Source organism: Cucurbita pepo, chromosome LG06, assembly GCF_002806865.2.
Source record: "Cucurbita pepo subsp. pepo cultivar mu-cu-16 chromosome LG06, ASM280686v2, whole genome shotgun sequence".
Taxonomy (NCBI): Eukaryota; Viridiplantae; Streptophyta; class Magnoliopsida; order Cucurbitales; family Cucurbitaceae; genus Cucurbita; species Cucurbita pepo.
Genome location: NC_036643.1, coordinates 1,565,028 through 1,585,242, shown reverse-complemented (window position 1 = coordinate 1,585,242; position 20,215 = coordinate 1,565,028). Strand labels below are relative to the sequence as shown.

Below are 20,215 nucleotides of genomic sequence, written 5' to 3'. Positions count from 1 at the left end.
TTCTTTTTTTTCCTTCTCAATTTGGGTTGGATTAAATTTTTAGAAAATTGAATATTCAGGTTAGTTTGCAAGTTTACTTTTCTTTTTTGTAACCCAACAAACTCGAAATTAAGGTTGAACTCATGAATATTAGAATGGCTTGACGTTTGTAACTAATGGTAGGGATGTATTATGACCCATAAATGTTGATATTTAAACTTTACGTCGTTTAGTTATTACTATAATATATATAGTGGATAGATATGATTTTTTAAAAAATAATTAAAAAGAAAACAATTTGACCACCTAACCTAACTCATGTGGATTGCAAACTCTATTCGGGATTTGTGGTTTGTCAACACAACAAACTTTAAATTTTAAGTTGGTCCAAAAAATTTCTACGCACAAAGTTTCAAGTCTGGTGTATCACATATTCATATCATTATCTCTTACAAAATCATGCTTTTTTTCTTAAATAGTTTTAAGATATAGTTATAGACATTGGGCTAATTAACAGCAGTTTTAAGATATTTTCGAAAAAGATTATAACAAAACAGAGACTAAATTAAGAACAAATTAAAATCCAACACAAATTACATAAACTAAAATGATAATCTAACCTAGTTGGAAAAAGAAATCAAAATTCAAAGCAAGTCCTCAGATGCCATCCAAAAGATGAACCTTTCATTATAATATTCATTCAATAGGCGAACTGAAAAAGGAACAAAAGGAGGAAAGGAAACAGCAAAACAGAGATTATTAAGGTGAAAACTGAGGGGCCACATAAGGGCTATAAAGTACAACAAGCAATGTATTTGGTACATCATATAACTTCAAAATCTAATGTAACAACTGGACCCATCATGAATTCCTGTTATTCTCAAGCCGCCCGAGACGTCTTCGATGAGCTGAGCGGGCGAGAGAAGCGCAAGAAACTTTTGCTCCTAATTACTCAACAAAGTTGATACTTGATATGACCCAAAAAAAAGAAGAAGAAATATACAACTCAATATAAATGATCAGTTATTTGTCTTTTGCAATGGGAACGTAAACATGGAATGAAATTTTTTTGATCAAAAACGTAAAGGGAAATCAATCCCACGTGACTCGATTCATGCAAGTAAAGTTTCACATGCCTGGATCTCAGCACTTTGAGTTGCCAGAATTCCCTCTCCAGAAGGGCTAGAGTTGAGGCTCTTCATAGCACCACCAAAAATGGATTTCTGGAAGTAGTTATCTTCCATCTTCTTAAGAATCTCCTTCACGACCGCAAAATCCAGGCCCCCGATCAATATTAGCTTCCCGAGAATCTCACCGAAATTGTTCGGTGCCTTCGGTAGATCGATGCCGATATCATCCATCAATGACCCATATAGAAGGCACCCCGTACCAATATCCTTTGCAGTAAAGACATTCTTGTGAAGCAAGTGCTCAAGAAGCTTAACAACTGGGTCTACACATGGTGGAATCTTTTCAAGTGCTATGATAAGGGATTCTTTAACAACCTCTGGGTGATAAGCTGGGGCTTTCAGCTCCTCTACACACTGTAGAGCTTCAGCAAGAATCCGTACGCTGAAGTATTCCTCGAGCAGCGAAACGGTTTTCTTGTGAAGATCAGCAGAATTGGATACTACAGAAGGAGCTGTAGGCTTCTGAGGAGAAGGTATGACTGATGCAACTGGAGCAACTGGTTTAGGGTTGTGGACGACAGGCTGTGTTCCAGGCACGAAACTTGGTCGGGCAGGAGATGCAGCAGCGCTACCCTGTAGCAAAGCACTTGTTTTCCCAGTTATAACACCACCACTTCCCTGAGGTAAATATTTAGAATTAATGGAAGGTGTTTTGCCAATTAGTGATGACTGGACACGCGAAGAAGCCTGAGTATGACCTCCGCTTTCGCCCCTTGGCATTGATCGGGATCTAGGAACCTCCCAATTGTCTGAATCAAGTCCAGGCATACCAGGCATTTTCCTGGTTCCAGGCATTCCAGGCATCATACCCCCAAACCCAGGTCCAGCAACAGGAAAACCACCAGGACCCCCAAGTGCCTCAGCATTACGGCCATTTCTCATCATTGCAGTCGAACCTGGACGAAGCCCTAAATTCTTTTCAGCCTCAGAATGAATTTCAGTGATGGTTTTTGCTTTCACCTGCACCCCAAAAACGAGCCATCAGATTTGTAGGTTTACAGGCATGACAAAAGTTATGTCAGAAAAACAAACGGCCGCTTTCTTGCCACACACATAACAACCGCTTTTTTATTCCTTCAATACTAGAAGCTATCATAAACGAGGAAAAAGGAGCAAACAGAAGTGTCAGCAAATTGGTCCTCAGGGGATTTTTGCCTAAAATAACTTGGAATTAGTTTGATCCATAATTTATTAACCAATCGTAGCCACCAATATTATACCATGGCCTACAGGAATAAGGAACTGCAGAAAGACATAAGATAAGTGCACCATACAAAGTAACTCGAACAAAGAAATTGAAACCAGTATAAAAAATATTCACCTCTTCACGTCTAGGTACCCATTTATTGGCCCGTAAATCAAGAACATCACGGACCATAAATCTCAACCTAGGTGCTAGTTGGGTGTTTGCAGTGAGCTCCTTCAATCGGCTGAAATACAAATCATTGACCCGTCGAGATTTTGGGCTCTCATCCAGTTGCTTACCTATCGTGTTAAAAAAATGACTAATAGCCTCAACATTCTCCTCAGCAGGGCATATTTTGGGGTCAGGCCCCAACAGCTCCTGAANAAAAAAAAAAAAAAAAAAAAAAAAAAAAAAAAAAAAAAAATGTAAGTGGATCAGTACTGATGATTACCAGAACAATATGGTGAACAATCTTTTCAGGCACCATCTTCTGTTTCAGAAGCTCACCTATCAGGCGAATGTTTCCTAGAGTTCGAAGCTTAATCATTCTTTCTTTATCTCTTCTTTCCATTTCCTGATCAGGATTAGTCATCTGCCTGATTTCTGCCCTCAGGTTATCAGCACCTTCAAACGCTTCTTGGCAAATATTTAAGAGAACTCGTTTAAAAGTGATATCTTTCTCCCCAGGCACATCAGATGTAAATGAAGGAAGCTTCTCATTAAGGTCGGAGCACAAAAGTGCATACATAGGGCAAAATGTGGGCTCATACACGGCCTTCTCAAATATAAGTGAAATAACATCCTATATTCCATACCTTCAATCATGTTAGTCCATCATCTAACAAAGTGTATCAAAGCAGGAAAAAAAAGATACACTAGACACAATAGTAGGTACCTTCAAAATATCAGCAGATGTAATTCCAGAGTCAATCAATTGACCTTTGAGTACGTCAAACTTTTCTGGAGTCAATTTATTGAGTATACTGCAAATCAGGAAGAGGCAATACTATCTTTATTTCCAACGTTCAACGAAATATATGAAATAATAAATTAGGGGAATGATAGTTACCCTTTAATTGTCTTCAAAACACGATCCTTTTCTGAGATATTACCTCTTCTAACTGACCAAGGAACTTCAGCCTTGATAAGAGCAGCTGCAGTACCCACCTGTCGGCACAGAAAAATAAGAACAATGCCAGAGCCAGCAGATATACATCAATGGGCAAAGGGGGGATCATTCAAAAGCTGGAAGTAAAACGTAAAACTACCGTGAATGGAATAGATGGAGGATCCCATAATACACCTTTACGTCTAAATATTCAGAAAGGGATACCCAAGTACGACAATTGGTACATATAGTAACAAATTGATATCTCCCCTACTTAAAAAAATGAAAAATAAATATGATTTCAATGATTAACCTCAAATAGATCAAGTAAACTGATGGGAAGTTATTACCCCTTGGTTACCAGAAACTTGAGTCCTATTATTTGAGTCTTGCAAAGATTGTCCTGTCAAGTCCTTGTTGTCGCGAATTGCCTCCCAAGATCCTTCCTCTGTGGTGGGTAACTGTCCTGATCGACCACGCCAATCTCGACTGTCCGGCTCAAAGTAACGGCCTTGAGATTGTGGTTGCTGCTGAAGAGAATAGGAACACATGTATTTAAAGTTTGAGTGAGGTTGTAAGAGCATATGCATGTGTGTGTTTGGAAAAGTATGATGTAAGGGAATGACTCATGGATGATTATGATTTCAGATCAGTAAATCCATGAACAGATCGATACCAAATGCATAGAGAAGTCAAAATCAATTTGTACCAACTGAATGTTATGAAATACAAAAACAATAAACTTACATTGCTTTCAGCACGAGCCCATGTTTGATCCTCCCCAAGTATCTCAGTCTCAACTTCTAGTTTGATCTTCAAGATATCCTCAGAGACCGTTGCAACCTGATAAGAAAAATATGTTAGTCGACTTATCTATACATGTGAACAATGAATAAGATGATAATTATGACCGAGACAATGCCACAGATATAATTAAATATGACATTAAAAAAATATGATTTTAATCTTCACCCATAAAAAGCATCAGCCAATCTAACTATATGAGGATTGGGGACAGAAAAACGAACAAGTACCTCCCTAAGTTGCAGAAGCTGGTCTCGAGTGTACTGGATTCGCTCACGACCTTCAAACCGTAGATCACCGGCCTAAAACAAGTATACAGCATATAATCATTAGACTTGATATGCTATTACACAAGATATAAAAATTGTAAGAAAAAGAGATTGGCTTAGACCTATGACACAAAATGGACTACTAGACTTCGCACTTTTGTAAAGTTAAATAGAGAAATTCTCGTGCCTGATTTTTAATTATAATCACGAGTGCTTACACCAGCTTATGCACCCCCCAACTAATTTGAACAACAACCTGACTGTATAGCATTTGGAAATAAACCATAAAACACTCATAAAATGACTGTCTTCAAGGTTTGAACTTTGAATGCATGACCCAAAAGGCATCTAAAAATACATTTCTCACTTTTGATTACCAATCTAACCCATGATGCAAAGTTAATTAAATATAATTTTTTACTCGTAAATTATTTGATTAAATATTCTACGCATTTCAAGAAATACACTAAAAAAAAATTGGGTTTTTGATCCACTCCATCAACATACAAAACTATTCCTGATTGAAATCAAAGCCCCATATCCTATCATCCCGCTGAAAGAAATTTAGTAAATCCATATGTAATGTAGGTTCTTTATGGGCATGGTTAACTCAAGCTATGCCCACCTAAAATCCTACATAATATTCTATGTCCATATTTACATCAGGTACGCGTACTTGAGTGCCCTGACAAGAATTAGGACAATATGATTCCACAGAAGACATGAAAAAAACGATTAACATGGAATTTTAGAAGCTATAATCTGTATCAACTAAAAATCATTAACATTCAAAATGCAAAACAATGTCAGCCAATAACTAAGGACAACCAAACATTCATCAAATCTAACAATACCAGGTTGATTCACTCCAACGGGTATTTGAAAACAAGCGACATCGACAACGGGAAAGTAAAACACACAGTGAAAACAGCCTCAAAACAGGAAAAAGATTTAAGTTTTATAGATTCCAGATCTATAAAAACAAATCCGCACACCCATATCAATATAAAGAACACAAATACACCAAGAAAGCCCCAAAGATCGTCCATACGCATAAACACATATCACGAAAACCATATCCCTAACGCTCTTAGTAAAATAAAGAGATATGGAATTCGACCTTGAGGATTGAAGCAACACCGCCATGTGGACGAAGCGACGAAGAATCAGCGGAGGAGGAATCGAAGCGAGGGGTAACAAATCTGCTTCCGCGAAGGCCACCGCCACCACCTGGTCTCAAACTTATCACCGTCTGATCTGCCTGCATAACTCTACCGATGCAATCCGTTGTTGAGCGTTCACAGAGAGGGATGAGGAGAGAGAAATCTGAAGAGAGAGAGAGAAGGAATCGTTCGAAGCGGAGAAAAGAGAGGGGATTGAGATGGAGGATGTTCGATTTTGGAGGTTATTTTCGACGAGATAGAGACAGAGTGGGATTCTATCTCTACCTGCGTCTCGCTGTATCTCTTCGCAGCTGCAAAGAGAAAATGGGGTGAGTGAGGAGAAACGCGACCTCCAAGAAACCCTTATTGTTCCCCTCATTCCTTTTTATTTAATCATTTTCTTTTTATTATTATTATTATTATTATTGGGCGATTAATTTTATAATAATTAAAATCTATGCTAAATTAATTAAAAAAAATACCTTAAATTTTGTATTTTAAACAAAATATCCTAAAACATTTTTACCAAATATTAATTATTTGTTTCAAAAATACAAAAACTCTTTTATAAACAAATTTTTTTATTTTTTTTTTACATTTATTTGATACTTAATAAATTATCTCCAAACATTTTTTTTAAGATATTAATAGATATTTTTTAAATACTTTTAACTTTTAAAATTATTAAGTGTATTTTTTAATTAAAAAATATTTATAAAAAAAAAAGAATGTTAAAATGTATTTTTAAGATAGTGGGAGGTATTTTTATTAATTTATCCTAAAATATATAATATTTTAGGATTTCAATCTCTTTCATTGTTGTGGGAAAGCGGATTCCAAATTCAATTAAATACTTGAGAAATAATAAATAAATAAATAAAACAATAACTATTTATGTGCTGAATCTAGAAAGCAGTGTATGGGCCCCATGGCCCAGTTGGTTTATTCAGGCCCAATAGGTATTTTATAGTCAAACAAATGGGCCTGCCCTATGATTGTGGGCTCATTTACATATTTTCAAACGTGTCTAATTTCATAAGGAATGTCAGTTTTCTCGATGACCACATATGAAGCCCAAACCACTTTAATTTACTTTATTGCCCTTGTATATTAAAAAATTGAATAAATGATCCAAACCGTCCAAACGATCTTAACCCAACAGTTCATTATTTAATAAGGATGAACTCAATTGGACAGTAAAAAAATATTTCAACCAAACTCATTAAAACTACTCAATAATTTCAATGAATATAATTCAATTATTAATATATATATTAAATTAAATTAAAGGGTAAAAAAGTCCACTCAAGTTTAACTAACAACAAAAGAAAAATTCCAAATCTACTTTACTAGGGTTGTTGAATTAAGAGAAAAATAAAAATTTACTAAATGCAGAGTACCATAATACAATTATCTTCATAATTATTATTTTTATTTTCTTTTTGTTTAAGAAATTAAAAAATAGTAATTATATTATACATCTTTAAAATAATATTTTAATAATGAACCATTTTGTTTGATACTAAATAAAATGGACCAGGCAATGACACGTGTAACCACATCTTCCACATTAAATCGTTTCATTGCCTCTCAGGTGCTTAGGCAAATGTGCCTTTCTTTCACACAGTCAATCGGAATCTGCCTTTCTACTTCAAGAACACTCCGGAACTCACGGACCAAATTCTCGTCTTCCCAATCCACCGCATTCACAGAGCTTCCATGTCTTTCTCCGCTACTTTCTCGCCTCCTATCAATGTCTGTGCGCAAATCAGAACAGGTTTCTGCTATTCCGCTGCTTCCTGGTCTTCCATGGCACCTACCTTGATTCCCTCGGTGAAAACCTCGCTTGGCGCTTCGAAATCGGCTTTTCTATGCCATAATTTGCCTCTACAGTCGTCAATCTCTCGCCGTGTTTTCTCGAAAGCTCAATTTTCTGGTGTATCTGCCAGAGCAGCTACGGAGAAGAGTATTCACGATTTCACTGTTAAGGTGCTTTTCTGCATACTCTTGTTCTTTGTATTCTTACCTGTAATTCTTCAATATTGTTCATCGGGAGCGGTGAAGTTTATCTGAGCATATATTAGATTTATGGTGAATTCACTGCGGCGATATTCATTTCAGCCAGAGTTCAAGCTGAACCGTACGAGTAAAGAAGCTTTGATTTGTGGAATGGCATTAAAAACACTTTTATTGCTCTTAGAAGCACTTGTTTAGGATCCTTGTGACATCTGAAGAGTGTTTTCTGGTGCAGGATATTGATGGCAAAGATGTTTCTCTGAACAAGTTCAAAGGGAAGGTTCTCCTGATAGTAAACGTTGCTTCTAGATGGTATCCAACCCTAGCTAACTTTGGTTAGACGATACTTAGCTTTAAATTGTGCAATTGAGTTCCCTGAAAAACTTATTATGAATTTTGTATTTCTTTTGTTGATGCCAGTGGCTTGACGACGGCAAATTACTCAGAACTGTCACACTTGTATGAGAAGTACAAAGCTCAAGGTATCAAAATTCTTTGGTAGGGGCTGCATTATCTATTAGCACTCCGAAGAACACCTGACAAACAATTTGAACAAGCTAGTCTGATATCATTTTTTTTCCTTTCTCATCAATGGTTGTGTGGCATTCTTTTGCTTATAAGACGGTTACCGCACATGAGATCTCACATTGATTAGAGAAAGGAACGAGTGCTAGCGATGACGCTGTGCCCTGAAAGGGGTGGATTGTGAGATCCCACATTAGTTGGAGAGGGGAACGAAACATTCTTTATAAGGGTGTGGAAACCTCTTCCTAGCTGACGCGTTTTAAAAACCTTGAGGGAAAGCCCGAGAGAGAAAACACAAAATCGGTTAGTGGTGAACTTGAGCTGTAATACATCAATTGGAGTACAAGATTATTTGGGACTACATCAATTGGAGTACAAGATTGTTTGGGTCAATATGAGTTGAAATGACTTTTCAAGTGCTCATAAAATGATTCGTGTTCATGCTAAAAAAGAATTTTTAAGCACTTAGAAAACCATTCCAACTCGAGGGAAGAGAATCGAATGATGGAAACCTTAGTTCTTTGCGATTCTTTTTACTACTTGGTGTATATGACATAAAGAAGGTTCGGGCTGTGCACGATTGAACTTGTTGAATTTATGGAGAATCGATATAGATTCAGGCACGATATTAGCTTGATTTACACATGCTATTTGGTTAACTTTCATTTAGATTTGAGCTTTTCGGTTGAATCCAAGAAGAATATATCAGGTTCAGCCAAGTAGTAGGGAGATTTCACAATCTTAATTCTTTTGTGTTTGTTGGGGAGGGCAGGATTAGAGATTCTGGCTTTTCCATGCAACCAATTTGGAGGCCAAGAACCTGGGTCCAATCCAGAAATCAAACAGTTCGCGTGCTCAAGGTTCAAAGCAGAGTTCCCAATTTTTGACAAGGTACACCCACTGCGTTTATTATCATCACGGACCACGATTTAATGTGAACATAGCATAATAGTGATAGAATTGCTGCACACAGGTTGATGTTAACGGTCCAAATACTGCCCCAGTATATCAGTTTCTCAAATCAAGTGCTGGAGGGTTTTTGGGCGATCTTATCAAGTGGAACTTCGAGAAATTTTTGGTGGACAAAAATGGTAAAGTTGTTGAGAGATATCCACCAACAACATCACCTTTTCAAATTGAGGTATGCCCGATTTTTCTTTTTAGATGCACCATTCTGAATTTCGTCGTGTTATCTAGTTTTTGCAAGCTTCCGTTGTTCTTTAGCTTTTTTTTTGGCTTTTACCTTGTTTCTTCAACTTTGTGGTCTAGACAATCGAATAATTCGAGTGCTTCATTGAATACACGAGAAATTTGCCCTAATTTTAAGTGAATCCTAAAGATATCATAGAAACCGGTAATTTTCAAAAGTTAACAACGTTTTTCTTCCCAACATGAACATAGTTCGACAATTATTGATATATATTCTTTACCTTGAGGTTGAAGCTTCAAATCTCCATACCTTCCCGAACTCTTTTTTTTTTCTTTCAAATTCTTGTCGGTGATAACTAGAGATATGCACTCACAGCTATCCAAGCTATTAAGTTGTGTTCCTCATCTTTCCATGTTTCTTCAACTTTATAGTCAAGCCAAGCAAGCTATTAAGTTGTGTTCCTCATCTTTCCATGTTTCTTCAACTTTATAGTCAAGCCAAGCCAGCTAAGCCAGCTATCCAAGCTATTAAGTTGTGTTCCTCATCTTTCCATGTTTCTTCAACTTTTCCATGTTTCTTCAACTTTATAGCCAAGCCAAAACAAGATAATTTAATGATTCGAACGCTTCATTGAATACACAAGAAATTTTTCCTATTGTAAGTTTGGAAAGTTTACTATTTTCTTCGTCCCAACATGAGCACAGTAATTGACATAGACTCGGTCATGACAGCGATCTATCCACTCAACCAACCAGGGTTGCCATTAATAAAAAGGAAGTGCTTTTGAGTTGCAAACACTTCCCTTTTAACTTTTGCTATACTGATTACGTTTTCTGTCTTTGCAGAAGGATATCCAAAAGCTTGTAGCCGCCTAAAAGCTAGAGACGATGAAGAAGTTTGTAGAAGCTGAATCATGGGAGGAAGAAAAGAAAGGGAACAGATTGTACATACGTTTATCGTCGTAGAGGCTCATCGAATTGTGTTGGTACTGTGAATGATTGGAACTTCTATTTATTTCATCTCCTTTAATTTTCCGGTGTTCATAACAAAATAATATTAGTTATTATAATTATATAATTTGGGAATTTCGTGTTCTATTGTGGGATTTTTCCCTGCCAACGTCTGCTGCATTAGAGCATTGGTTTAGAGAGTTGTGGATGCAATACTTAAAATTTTAAGTATATAATTGTGTAAACACTTGTCTAAGGCACAATTTGATAAAATTAAACTGTCTATGGTAAAAATTGAAACAAATCAACAAGTTTAGGGGTCAAAATTGATTTTTTTTTTCCTATATTTTTTTTAATCTTGACCACAAAATACCATAACTTTATCTTTTATATATATATAACTTACTAGAAAGTTGACAAAATACTTACTAGTTGCTGCAAGGGTGATGAGTTGATCCCTGTCAATGCTTTCTATTGAGAACGAAGCTTTCTTAGCAACCATTTCTTTCGCAGGGTTGCATCCAAAGCCATAAACGTTTTTGCCTTCCTTTCATCTTCTAAGAAATCACAGGCATCCAACATAAGTTCATCATCGATGTCGGGTATAGCCTGAAGTGCATCGATGGCACCTTCGCCTGCTTTATAGTTATGGTGCTGTCTCATGCTCACCAATCTAGTGACTACACCTGCCATTTCGGACAGAGCTTTCTGCACGTCGTTCTCGGTTCTATGCACTTTCTTCGAGAGCTCTGTGTCCATTGATATCATCTCGGAAGAACGCTTTCTATGCTGAGAAATTTGGAACTCTCTTGTTGTTAGGAGTAGGTGTTGTTCATTTCCATCCATCTTTATCTCCATATTTTCATTATCGATTTCACCTGTATACCGACTGTTGACTTCTTTATCTATTACGTTTCCGAAAATCTTGCACAAGTCAGTATAGTAGCCTAGGAATTTGTCTTTGTACAAGAGGGCATTGGGGCATTCCTGCAGAACGTTCGAAACATCGATAAATGAAGTAACTTAGAAATGACATTTAAACACAGATTCTGTTCTATATTGAAAATTTTGGTAAGTCACCTTTCCATAGGCTTCCCAGAGATCATCCTCAGCAGTAATCAATTGTTGAGATTCATTCCACATGAACCCACCGTGATTGAGAAGATCGTAGATTTCGCCGTATTGCTTCATCCACCAGACATAACGATCTTCTAGAACAGATCGGCCACATTGAAGTTTGAACCTCTCATTGAATGATATAATCACGTGACTCCATGCTTGCTCGCTAAACGCTTGACCGAACATACTTCCTTCTTGCGAATGTTCAAGCATAAGATCGATAAAAGCGCGATCCATCTGAGGTGTCCAATCTATCATGGGTGAAGGTCCAGCAGGAACTTGATCATTGTTCCTTTCATCTACAAAATACAAAAACATAAAGTATTCAAGCAACATATTTTCGAGTCTCCGAGCAACAGAACTCGTAATTGAGATGATATCACTGATTATACGTACCAGTCATAAGAACAGGCACTTCATTACTCGGATCGGTATCATGGGCCAAACGGCTATATCTTCTGTCAGAACTCTCTTCACCAAATATAAAACACAACTTGTGATAGCTTGGTACAGTTTTAACTCTATATGATCGGGCAACAGGGTGATCCTGTTTATTTAATACATAAGCACAAAAGGGAAAGGGTTAAAAAAAAGGGGTAAAAAAAAAGAGAGCTATTCAGAGAGAGCAGTGAAAACCTTAGTATAAGCATCCCAAACATGGTCGTCAGCAGTAACAATTTCACGGTTTTCATCCCATGAAAATCCTCTCTGTTCGAGAAGAATCTTTATTTCATTATACAGCCGTCTCAAATGTTTGTATCGATTTTTCAACACATCCTTGTCATGGTGAGCTCTGAATTGGGCATTGAAAGCGGTAACCATGTCGATCCAAGAATGACTTACAAACGTTTGGCCTATTTTATTGCCCCTATTCACCTGTTCAAGCAGCAAGTCTATGAGGTAACGATCCATTGGGGGCGTCCAATATGTTCGGGTGCGGTCGCTGACAGTTGGCATTTGATTCTCCTGCAGGTGCATAATACTTTTATGACAAAATTCACTTCGAGTTTGAACTACACACAAAACATAAAGAAGAAAAAAATACGAAGTTCAGTATCGGTATCGTCCGTCAAGAATTTCTAAAACTACCAGCAGAGCTAAAATGTTTATCTAACCTAGTTCATTAAGAAAGCAAAAGGATAAATGAGTTTATTTCAATTGTACATAGTCTAGGTTGCAACATGCGGATAAGCATCGATTGAGTTCCTTTCTGTAACAGCCCAAGCCCACTGTGAGCAGATATTGTCCTCTTTGGACTTCCTTTATAGGCTTCCACTCGGGAGAGGTTTCCACACCCTTAAAAGGAATGCTTCGTTCCACTCTCTAACCGATGTAGGATCTCACAATCCACCCCTCTTGGGCGCCCAACGTCCTTGTTGGCACACAATTCAGTGTCTGGCTCTGATACCATTAGTAAAGCCCGAGCCCACCGCTAGCAGATATTGTCCTTGGGCTTTCCTTCCAGGATTCCCCTCAAAGTTTAAAAACGCGTTCACTAGGGAGAGGTTTCCACACCCTTAAAAGGAATGTTTCGTTCCACTCTCCAACCGATGTGAGAGATCTCACATTTTCCTACGATAATCTCCAATGTAAGGTATCAATTGGTTCTCAATGGCTTTGTAAAGAACTCGTAACTCACCACCCTTTACCTCTGATATATCGTCGGGAAGGTTCTTATCTAGATGCAAATGATTCTGGTTCTCACTGTCAATTACGTTCCCATATATGAGAACCAAGTCATAGTAGTTCGGCAACTCTTTCGTTCTATAACTTCGTGCAAACGGGTGCGTCTGCATTCAATAAAGTCCATTAAAACACTCGAAGAAAATGAAGATTACGTTTTAAAGCTAATGAATATTTACCTTGACATAAGCATCCCAAATATCATCATCAGCCACAACCATTTGTTGTACTTCATCCCAGCAAAATCCATTTTGTTGAAGTAGATTCATAATATCACAGTAATATTTCCATAATTTCTTAAATCGATGTCGTAACACCCTTTTACCATGTTGAGGACCAAATTTAGCATTAAACAATGCAAGCATATCCGTCCACGCTTGCTTATTGAATGTATTAGACACCTTATTGCCTCTTCCTACTTGATCTAGCATAAGCTCAATGAAATACTGATCCATTTCGGGCGTCCAATCCGTCCTTGGACGATCAGGAGGGGCAACACAACCAATGGCATCACCTGAAACTCGAGGGCAAGTCCGGGAATAGAGTAAATGATATTGAACAGACCGGGGATAGAGCGCCATTACTTATGTATCAGAAACCATTTTTACCTGTATTTACAGCTTGGACTTCGTCATCAAAGTCTATATCGTGACTCGATCGACTGTATCTTCCATCAGCATTAGTGTAACCATATATCAGACATAAATCGCTAAAATTCAGTACCGCTTTAGTTTTATAGGATCGTGCATCTGGATGCGCCTGCAAAATTACATCGTCGTTTAAAATCATAGCAAGATTATCACACTTCATATTATTTCTTCGTAAGTAAAAAAATTTCACCTGGATGTAAATGTCCCATACATGATCATCAGCGATTACCATTTGTCGACCTTCGTCCCACGAAAAACCATCATGACCTAATAGATGCTTAACATCATTGAATTGCTTCCACAAATTTGTATAGCGACTCTTCAAAACGTCTTTATCGTACTGAGATCCAAATTTCGTATTAAACATTGTAAGCATGTCCGTCCATGCCTGCTTGTTGAAAGTGTGGCCACTCCTGTTTCCTCTGTGAAGCTGCTCCAACATAAGATCAATGAAGTAACGTTCCATTACTGGTGTCCAATATGTTCTGGAGCGTTCATGGCTTGGAATAGTTTGGGTACCCATTGCTTCTTCTAGATATCACAAAAAATCTAAGATTACTCATCCAGTGAGTAGCAAAAACTCATAATACATGATTTATAATTTAGTCATATGAACGACTTAACTAACAAGTTTTAACTATGCTCGTGAGTAAATAAGGATGTGAGAGAATCAAGTATTCAAAACTCAAAAAAGATCATTGAGTTCTCAAATAAACGAAAGAATTCTAATAGACACTACGGATTCTGTAACAGTTCAAGCCCACCACTAGCAGATATTGTCTTTTTTGGATTTTCCCTTTTGAGATTCTCTCGAGGTTTTTAAAATGCGTCTGCTAGGGAGAGGTTTCTACACCCTTGTAAAGAATGTTTTCTCCTCTTCAACCAATGTGAAATCTCACAATCTACCCCCCTTCAAGGTCTAGCGTCCTCGCTAGCACTCATTCCTTTCTCCAATCAATGTGGGACCCCCCAATCCACCCTCCTTCGGGGTCCAGCGTCCTTATTAGCACACCACCTCGTGTCCACCCCCCTTCGAGGCTCAGCCTCCACATCGCCTCATGTCTGGCTCTAATACCATTTGTAACAGCCCAAGCCCACTATTAGCAGATATTGTCCTCTTTGGGGTTTCCCTTCAAGGTTTTTAAAACGTGTCTTCTAAGGAGAGGTTTCCACACCAAGAATGTCTCGTTCTCCTCTCCAACCAATGTGGGATCTCACAGATTCCATGTCAATCCCTTAGGAGATTTTAAAAGATTTTCACACCACAAGCAAAACAAAAATTGGCCATTAATCTGCAATTGGTAATAATTTTATAGATGCAATGAACCGCTAAAAGTCATGAACACTGCTAACGAATGTTAACATGCAAGACGATGCAATGGAGGATCACGAAGCAGCTGCGTGCAATAAGAGTCAGAAAATGGAATCCAAAGATAAAAACTAGGTATTCATTGCAAGAGGAACTTCTACATTATCTCCATGCAACCCTGCCTGATCAAAATCCTTCAGAATTCTAAATCCATGATGAACTAAAATTAACGAAAACATGAACAAATTCTCCAAAATAACGTGATCATGAACAAATTCATCTTCTAGATTGCTAGAGTACACAGTTTTGAAGATTCCGATCATATTCAATACAATGCCAGAACGTTTTCGTACCACAAAAACACTCAAAACTCGCAGTCGAACAACAGCATTGTCCGACGGCGAAGAGAAGAACAAGCAGGGAAAGAAGATAGAACAAATGCAATGGAAGATTTGAAGGGAGAGATTTAAACGGCGGGACAAATGGTGGTTTGCTTTTACCTGTTAGTTGTTGCTCTACTGAGAAGGAATTGCAATGAATGAGTCAGTTGGCGCCTAAGAAATCTTGTTTGTCGGAAGAGTTAACCCTAATCCGGGATAGGAGCGAAAAACTCCAGAGCTGTTTGGTCACGGAGGCAACTTGTGCCTATTGCCATACACGGCTCTTTATATTCTTAGGGCTTCAAATTAAATGGGCCAGGCCCATTTCCAGCATTCTTCAGCGGCGTCCCATTTTTTCTTTTCGAAAAAAAAAATTATTGTTAATATATTTAAAGTGAAATAATTAAGTTTACTATTTTAATTTTGGAAGTTAAATAATTATTTTGAATTTCCATTTTTGTATTGAACATACTCATTTAAAAAAATATTTTTGCAATTAATTTTATATCTAATTTATAAGTTATTTTTAAACAAAATTAATATATATCTATATATATTGCCTTAAAAGATAATGATTTAAAAGTAGTTATTTGGTGATTTTAGGTTATTTTTAAAAAATCTTAATAAATAAAAAATTAGTTAAAAAAATTGTATTAATTGAAAAACATTTGAGAAATATATAATCTAAAAATGTTTAATTGAAAATTTTCAAGATATATGGTAGAGATTAAAAAAAACATATTTATAATCGTGAAGGCAAATAAATTTGTCATTTTAAATAAACTTAAAAAAATAAAATAATAATAAAATACCCAAAAAAAAAAAAAAAGCATTTTTTTCAACGACCCTCGTGTCTTGATGAGCGAGGCCTTTAATAAACTTGTATAAAGTTTTAAATTTTGACATACACATGACCATTTTGTAGTACCCATCTTCATCTTTCAAGATACCAATCCGCAACGTTTTTCGATATTTCGATATCATATCGTCCTGTCGTTTGAGCCTTAGCGACCAGCTTAACGTCACGTTAGTCTCCTGTGACGAAATTCTGGCGCTGCCTGGCACAACAGCAGAAACATTCAGGGTTGTGATTTCTCGAAGAGAATACGCGTCAATCACGACAAAAGTCATTTTCTGAAGTACTGATCGTTCGATCATTCATTTTGATCCTTAGTCGGGGCCTTGAATGTGTGATGCATAATATGGAAAACTTCGGCGAATCTCGACAAATCCCGCTGTTAACAGCAACCAGCAATCTGTTGGAACGCATCGTTGCGCGGGGAAATAGGAAGGCAGCTCAAATCCTCATTCGGTTTGTAGTTCGGTATTTTCTGTAGATAAAACATCATATAACACTGAGAATTTCTCACCATTTCTTCATCGACTTCGGTGATCCAGGCATCGTCGCACTTATACCATCGACTTCTCAAACGCAAGTATGTCACATAATGACCAGACTCGAGCGTCCCCGAATGAGAAACCACAGCGAAAATCTCAAACTTTGACGAAGCATCTATTTCGTCACCCTCAGAAGCAAAAATCCTATTCCCATATCTGTTTCTGATAATCGAAGACGACAAATACGGGATCATGTCGAGGGAGAAAGGAAACTGCAAATACCGATCAATTTTTCTCGACGTTCGTCTGACAAAAGAGTGCTCGAATCGTTTGATATGCAAACACAAGACCAATGGCAGCCTTCTGATAGACATTTGCTTCACTGAACTTCTCATTTCTTGACAATTCTGGCAGAAAAGTTTCTGGTCCGATCCCAGCTTTTCGGGTCTCGTAAAAAGATCCAAACAACCAGAGAGCGTAGATTTACTGCTGGAATCCACGGGCTTCATCGACTTGCTAGCAATATTTCTAGACGAGAAATCGTGGGTGTCCAAGTCAAGTGAAATATCCACACATGGATCATAAGTTGTTGAAGTGAATCCACAGGTCATACAGGTCACGTCTGATCTCAACTGCCCAGAGAAGGCCTTGTGAGCAATGCATTTGCAGTCCCCATTCTCTGTTGAAAAGGAATCCAAAATTCAGATGATCTTTACAAGTTAAGGTAAATGCATTTCTAGTCTCTACTCAAACTTCTAATACCCATTTTTATCTCATCTTAGTTCGACTAAACACCGTTCCGAACGAACGAAGAACAATCGTTTCTATTCATTAACTCAAAATGGTACTTATTTCAAAAGCATGAACGTGTTCTTCACAGAGAAATCTCTAACCACCCGAAACTTTAGAGCATTCAAAGCACTCCGGAGCAGCCAAATTAGATGTGACAGGCATAGAATAAAGCTTAAACATTAATGTAACAGCCCATGTCCACCGCTAGCATATATTGTACGCTTTGGCCCGTTACATATCGTTGTCAACCTCACGATTTTAAAACGCGTCTACTAGGGAGAGGTTTCCACACTCTTATAAGAAATGTTTCGTTCCCCTTCCCAACCGATGTGGGATCTCACATTTGGTATCAGAGCTATGACGTCAGGAGGTGTGCTAGCGAGGACATTAGGCCCCCAAAAGGGTAGATTGTGAGATCTCACATCGGTTAACGAAACATTCCTTACAAGGGTGTGGGAAACTCTCCCTAGCAGCAGACACGTTTTAAAATCGTGAGGCTGACGGCGATACGTAACAGGCTAAAGCAGTACTTGGGCTGTTACAATTAAACACGAAAAAGAAAGAAAGAAAGGAAAGTAACATATCACCTTTCTCTTGGCTCCTCGATTTCCATTCTCGCTCGTGGATTCGGTCTAGAACTGAGATGAAGAACTCATGGGCATCCTGCTGCTCATAAAATGCTAAATTTGCAGAGTGCTGCCACCAACTTAGAGATTTGAAAACAACATTTGAAAAGTTTAGAAAATACCCCAAAATCATCAGATTTGAAAGCAGCAGATAGATCAATCAAAACAATCCAGGCAATGGCATGGCAGTAGTTCAACGTATAAACTCGACATCGATACACGTTAATCCCTCGTTAACTTAAAAGTTTAAGCTAATAGATTAGGATATATACATAATTCCGAACCACCCACCGGCCAGAACTCAACTAGTTAAGACATATAATCTTGACCAAACGGTCAAACCGTTCGAACCCTAAACCTAACCAAACTAAAAGACTTAGAACCAGGCACAGATCAGTAAACTCACAGAGAAAATTAAGAAATTGAGACAAATGATACAATGGCAGACCTGTAAAGAAATTGAGCTGGACTATAAGGCATATGATCACCAGAAAACACAGCAGAAAAAATACGATCAATGTCACAAGGTAAACACAGCTGCCCAATGGGTCTTTTGCTGCAAGTTTCCCTGTTGTGCTGATCATTCAAGAAGTAATTGCTCAAAGGCGGAGTATGAAGAAACACTTGAAGAACAGAGTTCATAAAACAAGTATTCCCCAAGTTATTCAATCCCCTCAATCCCAAAGGATAGCACGATTTCGACCGCTGATCTTTAACAGACATCAACGGTTTCAATTTCTTCAAATCCAATAAATCTATCGATCCAAATCTCCTCCTCTTACTCGATCTCTCCGCCGATTGCGATTTCTCCAGTACGGCGGCGACGATGTGCTTCGACATCACCGTCCGATCAAAATCCGGGTCGTAAACCTGATCGGAGCAAGCATAACAATAAAGCTCCGCTCTCTCAACGTCGACGGCCAAATCATGGCCGTTTTCGGACTGGTTATGAAGAAGGGTATGATTTGAGCAAGAGATTGAAGCACAAATCAAGCATATGTAGAGCCTCCCTTCATACCCATCGCAAGAACCGCATCTGGGTAGCTTCGAATCGGGGTTTTGAATACTGGTTCTTCCATTTGGGGTAGTTTTAAGGTGATTTTGAATGGATTTATAGCCGTTTAAGCCATATCTGAGCTTGTAATCAGCTAGATGATTGCATGGTGTTGGGTTAGAATAAGATGGGTTTCTTTGAAACATGCTCAAAAAGAGATGCACAGAACCACAGATTTGTTTCTTACAAATCAAACGGATGATTTATATTAAAATGGGGGAAAGAAATGTAATGTGTTCTTAAAGAGGAAATTTAGGAGTTGGGGTTGAGGAATCAATCTCCCACGTTTTATGAAGGGAAAATCGTGGAGAGGGGAGGTGAGGGGAAAACAGAGCTCGTGTGTGTTTGGATGGAATGAAAATGGAAGGACTCGGCGAAGAAGGAAAGGCGGTGCCTTTTGACTGGTGAGACTTCGTAATACAACCATTCCATTATTTCCCCTTTTCAGGCCCATCATATAATGGGGCGAGTTTCTTTGGTCTCTCTTACAATCCCTAAATCAAACCTAGAGGAATTTCATAATTGTGTCATAAATGTGAATTTGAGGGCAGTTTAGTAAATAAAAATACTCGTTATTTTCTTAACGTGGAAGTTTTGAACTTCACGTGTTGTACTAAAGAAGTCTCTTCCACTACTGACCCAATGTTTGTTGAAATATATAGAAATAATTACATTATCAAGATTGAAATATTCTAAACTAGCTACAGTACTAAGAGAGAGTAGCTCATAACCACCACATCAAGTGTTATCATGATCAAAGACAACAGTACATCACCTACTACATGAAGAANAAAAAGCTCAAAATATAATATTCAACAAATAATTAATTAATTAACATTAAATAAAATAAATCGAAAAAAAAAAACAAAAAAAACCCTTATCTAAGGTCGAAGCTATAAATGGTAAAAAAAAAAAAGCGTTTTA

At 37.7% G+C, this 20,215-nt stretch overlaps 4 protein-coding genes and 1 non-coding gene across 8 annotated transcripts; 1 reads left to right on the top strand and 4 right to left on the bottom strand.

The window, feature by feature from the left end:
• Positions 1-713: 713 nt before the first annotated feature.
• On the bottom strand, positions 714-6,067 carry LOC111796946 (eukaryotic translation initiation factor-like). 2 transcript variants are annotated; one of them, XM_023679762.1, is made up of 9 exons: positions 5,657-6,067; positions 4,498-4,569; positions 4,211-4,306; positions 3,814-3,993; positions 3,425-3,522; positions 3,251-3,338; positions 2,807-3,157; positions 2,491-2,733; positions 714-2,129 (listed from the first exon to the last, which is right to left on the bottom strand). In XM_023679762.1, the coding sequence occupies exons 1-9, from the start codon at positions 5,801-5,803 to the stop codon at positions 1,092-1,094; spliced, it is 2,313 nt and encodes a 770-aa protein (XP_023535530.1). In that variant the 5' UTR covers positions 5,804-6,067; the 3' UTR covers positions 714-1,091. The 2 variants fall into 2 exon arrangements, with proteins under 2 accessions (XP_023535530.1, XP_023535531.1); XM_023679763.1 differs by having other exon boundaries at positions 3,814-3,990.
• LOC111797796 lies at positions 5,112-5,217 on the bottom strand. Its single transcript, XR_002815621.1, has one exon. It is a non-coding gene; the product is annotated as a small nucleolar RNA snoR103 (small nucleolar RNA).
• Positions 6,068-7,282: 1,215 nt separating the features above from the next.
• On the top strand, positions 7,283-10,487 carry LOC111797053 (probable phospholipid hydroperoxide glutathione peroxidase). Its single transcript, XM_023679930.1, has 6 exons — positions 7,283-7,688; positions 7,951-8,027; positions 8,136-8,197; positions 9,013-9,131; positions 9,214-9,381; positions 10,236-10,487. The coding sequence occupies exons 1-6, from the start codon at positions 7,419-7,421 to the stop codon at positions 10,263-10,265; spliced, it is 726 nt and encodes a 241-aa protein (XP_023535698.1). The 5' UTR covers positions 7,283-7,418; the 3' UTR covers positions 10,266-10,487.
• Positions 10,488-10,579: 92 nt separating this feature from the next.
• LOC111797052 lies at positions 10,580-15,757 on the bottom strand. Of its 2 annotated transcripts, none has more exons than XM_023679927.1 (9): positions 15,602-15,757; positions 13,983-14,323; positions 13,751-13,901; positions 13,322-13,656; positions 13,099-13,249; positions 12,096-12,472; positions 11,856-12,006; positions 11,421-11,758; positions 10,580-11,327 (listed from the first exon to the last, which is right to left on the bottom strand). In XM_023679927.1, exons 2-9 carry the CDS (start codon positions 14,313-14,315, stop codon positions 10,812-10,814), a joined length of 2,352 nt encoding a protein of 783 aa, XP_023535695.1. In that variant the 5' UTR covers positions 14,316-14,323; positions 15,602-15,757; the 3' UTR covers positions 10,580-10,811. The 2 variants fall into 2 exon arrangements, with proteins under 2 accessions (XP_023535695.1, XP_023535696.1); XM_023679928.1 differs by having other exon boundaries at positions 12,096-12,425; positions 13,109-13,249; positions 15,602-15,756.
• Positions 15,758-16,313: 556 nt separating this feature from the next.
• Positions 16,314-19,722, bottom strand: LOC111797674 (ubiquitin carboxyl-terminal hydrolase 22). Of its 2 annotated transcripts, XR_002815569.1 has the most exons (4): positions 18,686-19,722; positions 18,199-18,317; positions 16,639-17,498; positions 16,314-16,541 (listed from the first exon to the last, which is right to left on the bottom strand). XR_002815569.1 is itself a non-coding variant. In XM_023680758.1 (3 exons), exons 1-3 carry the CDS (start codon positions 19,435-19,437, stop codon positions 16,720-16,722), a joined length of 1,650 nt encoding a protein of 549 aa, XP_023536526.1. In that variant the 5' UTR covers positions 19,438-19,722; the 3' UTR covers positions 16,314-16,719. The 2 variants fall into 2 exon arrangements, 1 of the variants encoding a protein (XP_023536526.1); XM_023680758.1 differs by having other exon boundaries at positions 16,314-17,498.
• Positions 19,723-20,215: the final 493 nt, after the last annotated feature.

Excerpts from the sequence above, each read along its gene's own strand:
- LOC111797053 (XM_023679930.1), top strand. The coding sequence starts at position 7,419 with ATGTCTTTCTCCGCTACTTTCTCGCCTCCTATCAATGTCTGTGCGCAA. Across the intron at positions 8,198-9,012 it reads TGAGAAGTACAAAGCTCAAG|GATTAGAGATTCTGGCTTTT; the intron begins GTATCAAAATTC and ends TGGGGAGGGCAG. Across the intron at positions 9,132-9,213 it reads AGTTCCCAATTTTTGACAAG|GTTGATGTTAACGGTCCAAA; the intron begins GTACACCCACTG and ends TGCTGCACACAG.
- LOC111797674 (XM_023680758.1), bottom strand. The coding sequence starts at position 19,437 with ATGTTTCAAAGAAACCCATCTTATTCTAACCCAACACCATGCAATCAT. Across the intron at positions 18,318-18,685 it reads CCAGCTCAATTTCTTTACAG|TTGGTGGCAGCACTCTGCAA; the intron begins GTCTGCCATTGT and ends CAAATCTCTAAG. Across the intron at positions 17,499-18,198 it reads ATCGAGGAGCCAAGAGAAAG|AGAATGGGGACTGCAAATGC; the intron begins GTGATATGTTAC and ends CCTTTTCAACAG.
- LOC111797052 (XM_023679927.1), bottom strand. The coding sequence starts at position 14,315 with ATGGGTACCCAAACTATTCCAAGCCATGAACGCTCCAGAACATATTGG. Across the intron at positions 13,902-13,982 it reads TATGGGACATTTACATCCAG|GCGCATCCAGATGCACGATC; the intron begins GTGAAATTTTTT and ends GTAATTTTGCAG. Across the intron at positions 12,473-13,098 it reads TATATCAGAGGTAAAGGGTG|TTCAAACTCGAAGTGAATTT; the intron begins GTGAGTTACGAG and ends TTTTGTGTGTAG.
- LOC111796946 (XM_023679762.1), bottom strand. The coding sequence starts at position 5,803 with ATGCAGGCAGATCAGACGGTGATAAGTTTGAGACCAGGTGGTGGCGGT. Across the intron at positions 3,339-3,424 it reads GTTTTGAAGACAATTAAAGG|TATACTCAATAAATTGACTC; the intron begins GTAACTATCATT and ends CCTGATTTGCAG. Across the intron at positions 2,130-2,490 it reads GGGTACCTAGACGTGAAGAG|GTGAAAGCAAAAACCATCAC; the intron begins GTGAATATTTTT and ends TTTGGGGTGCAG.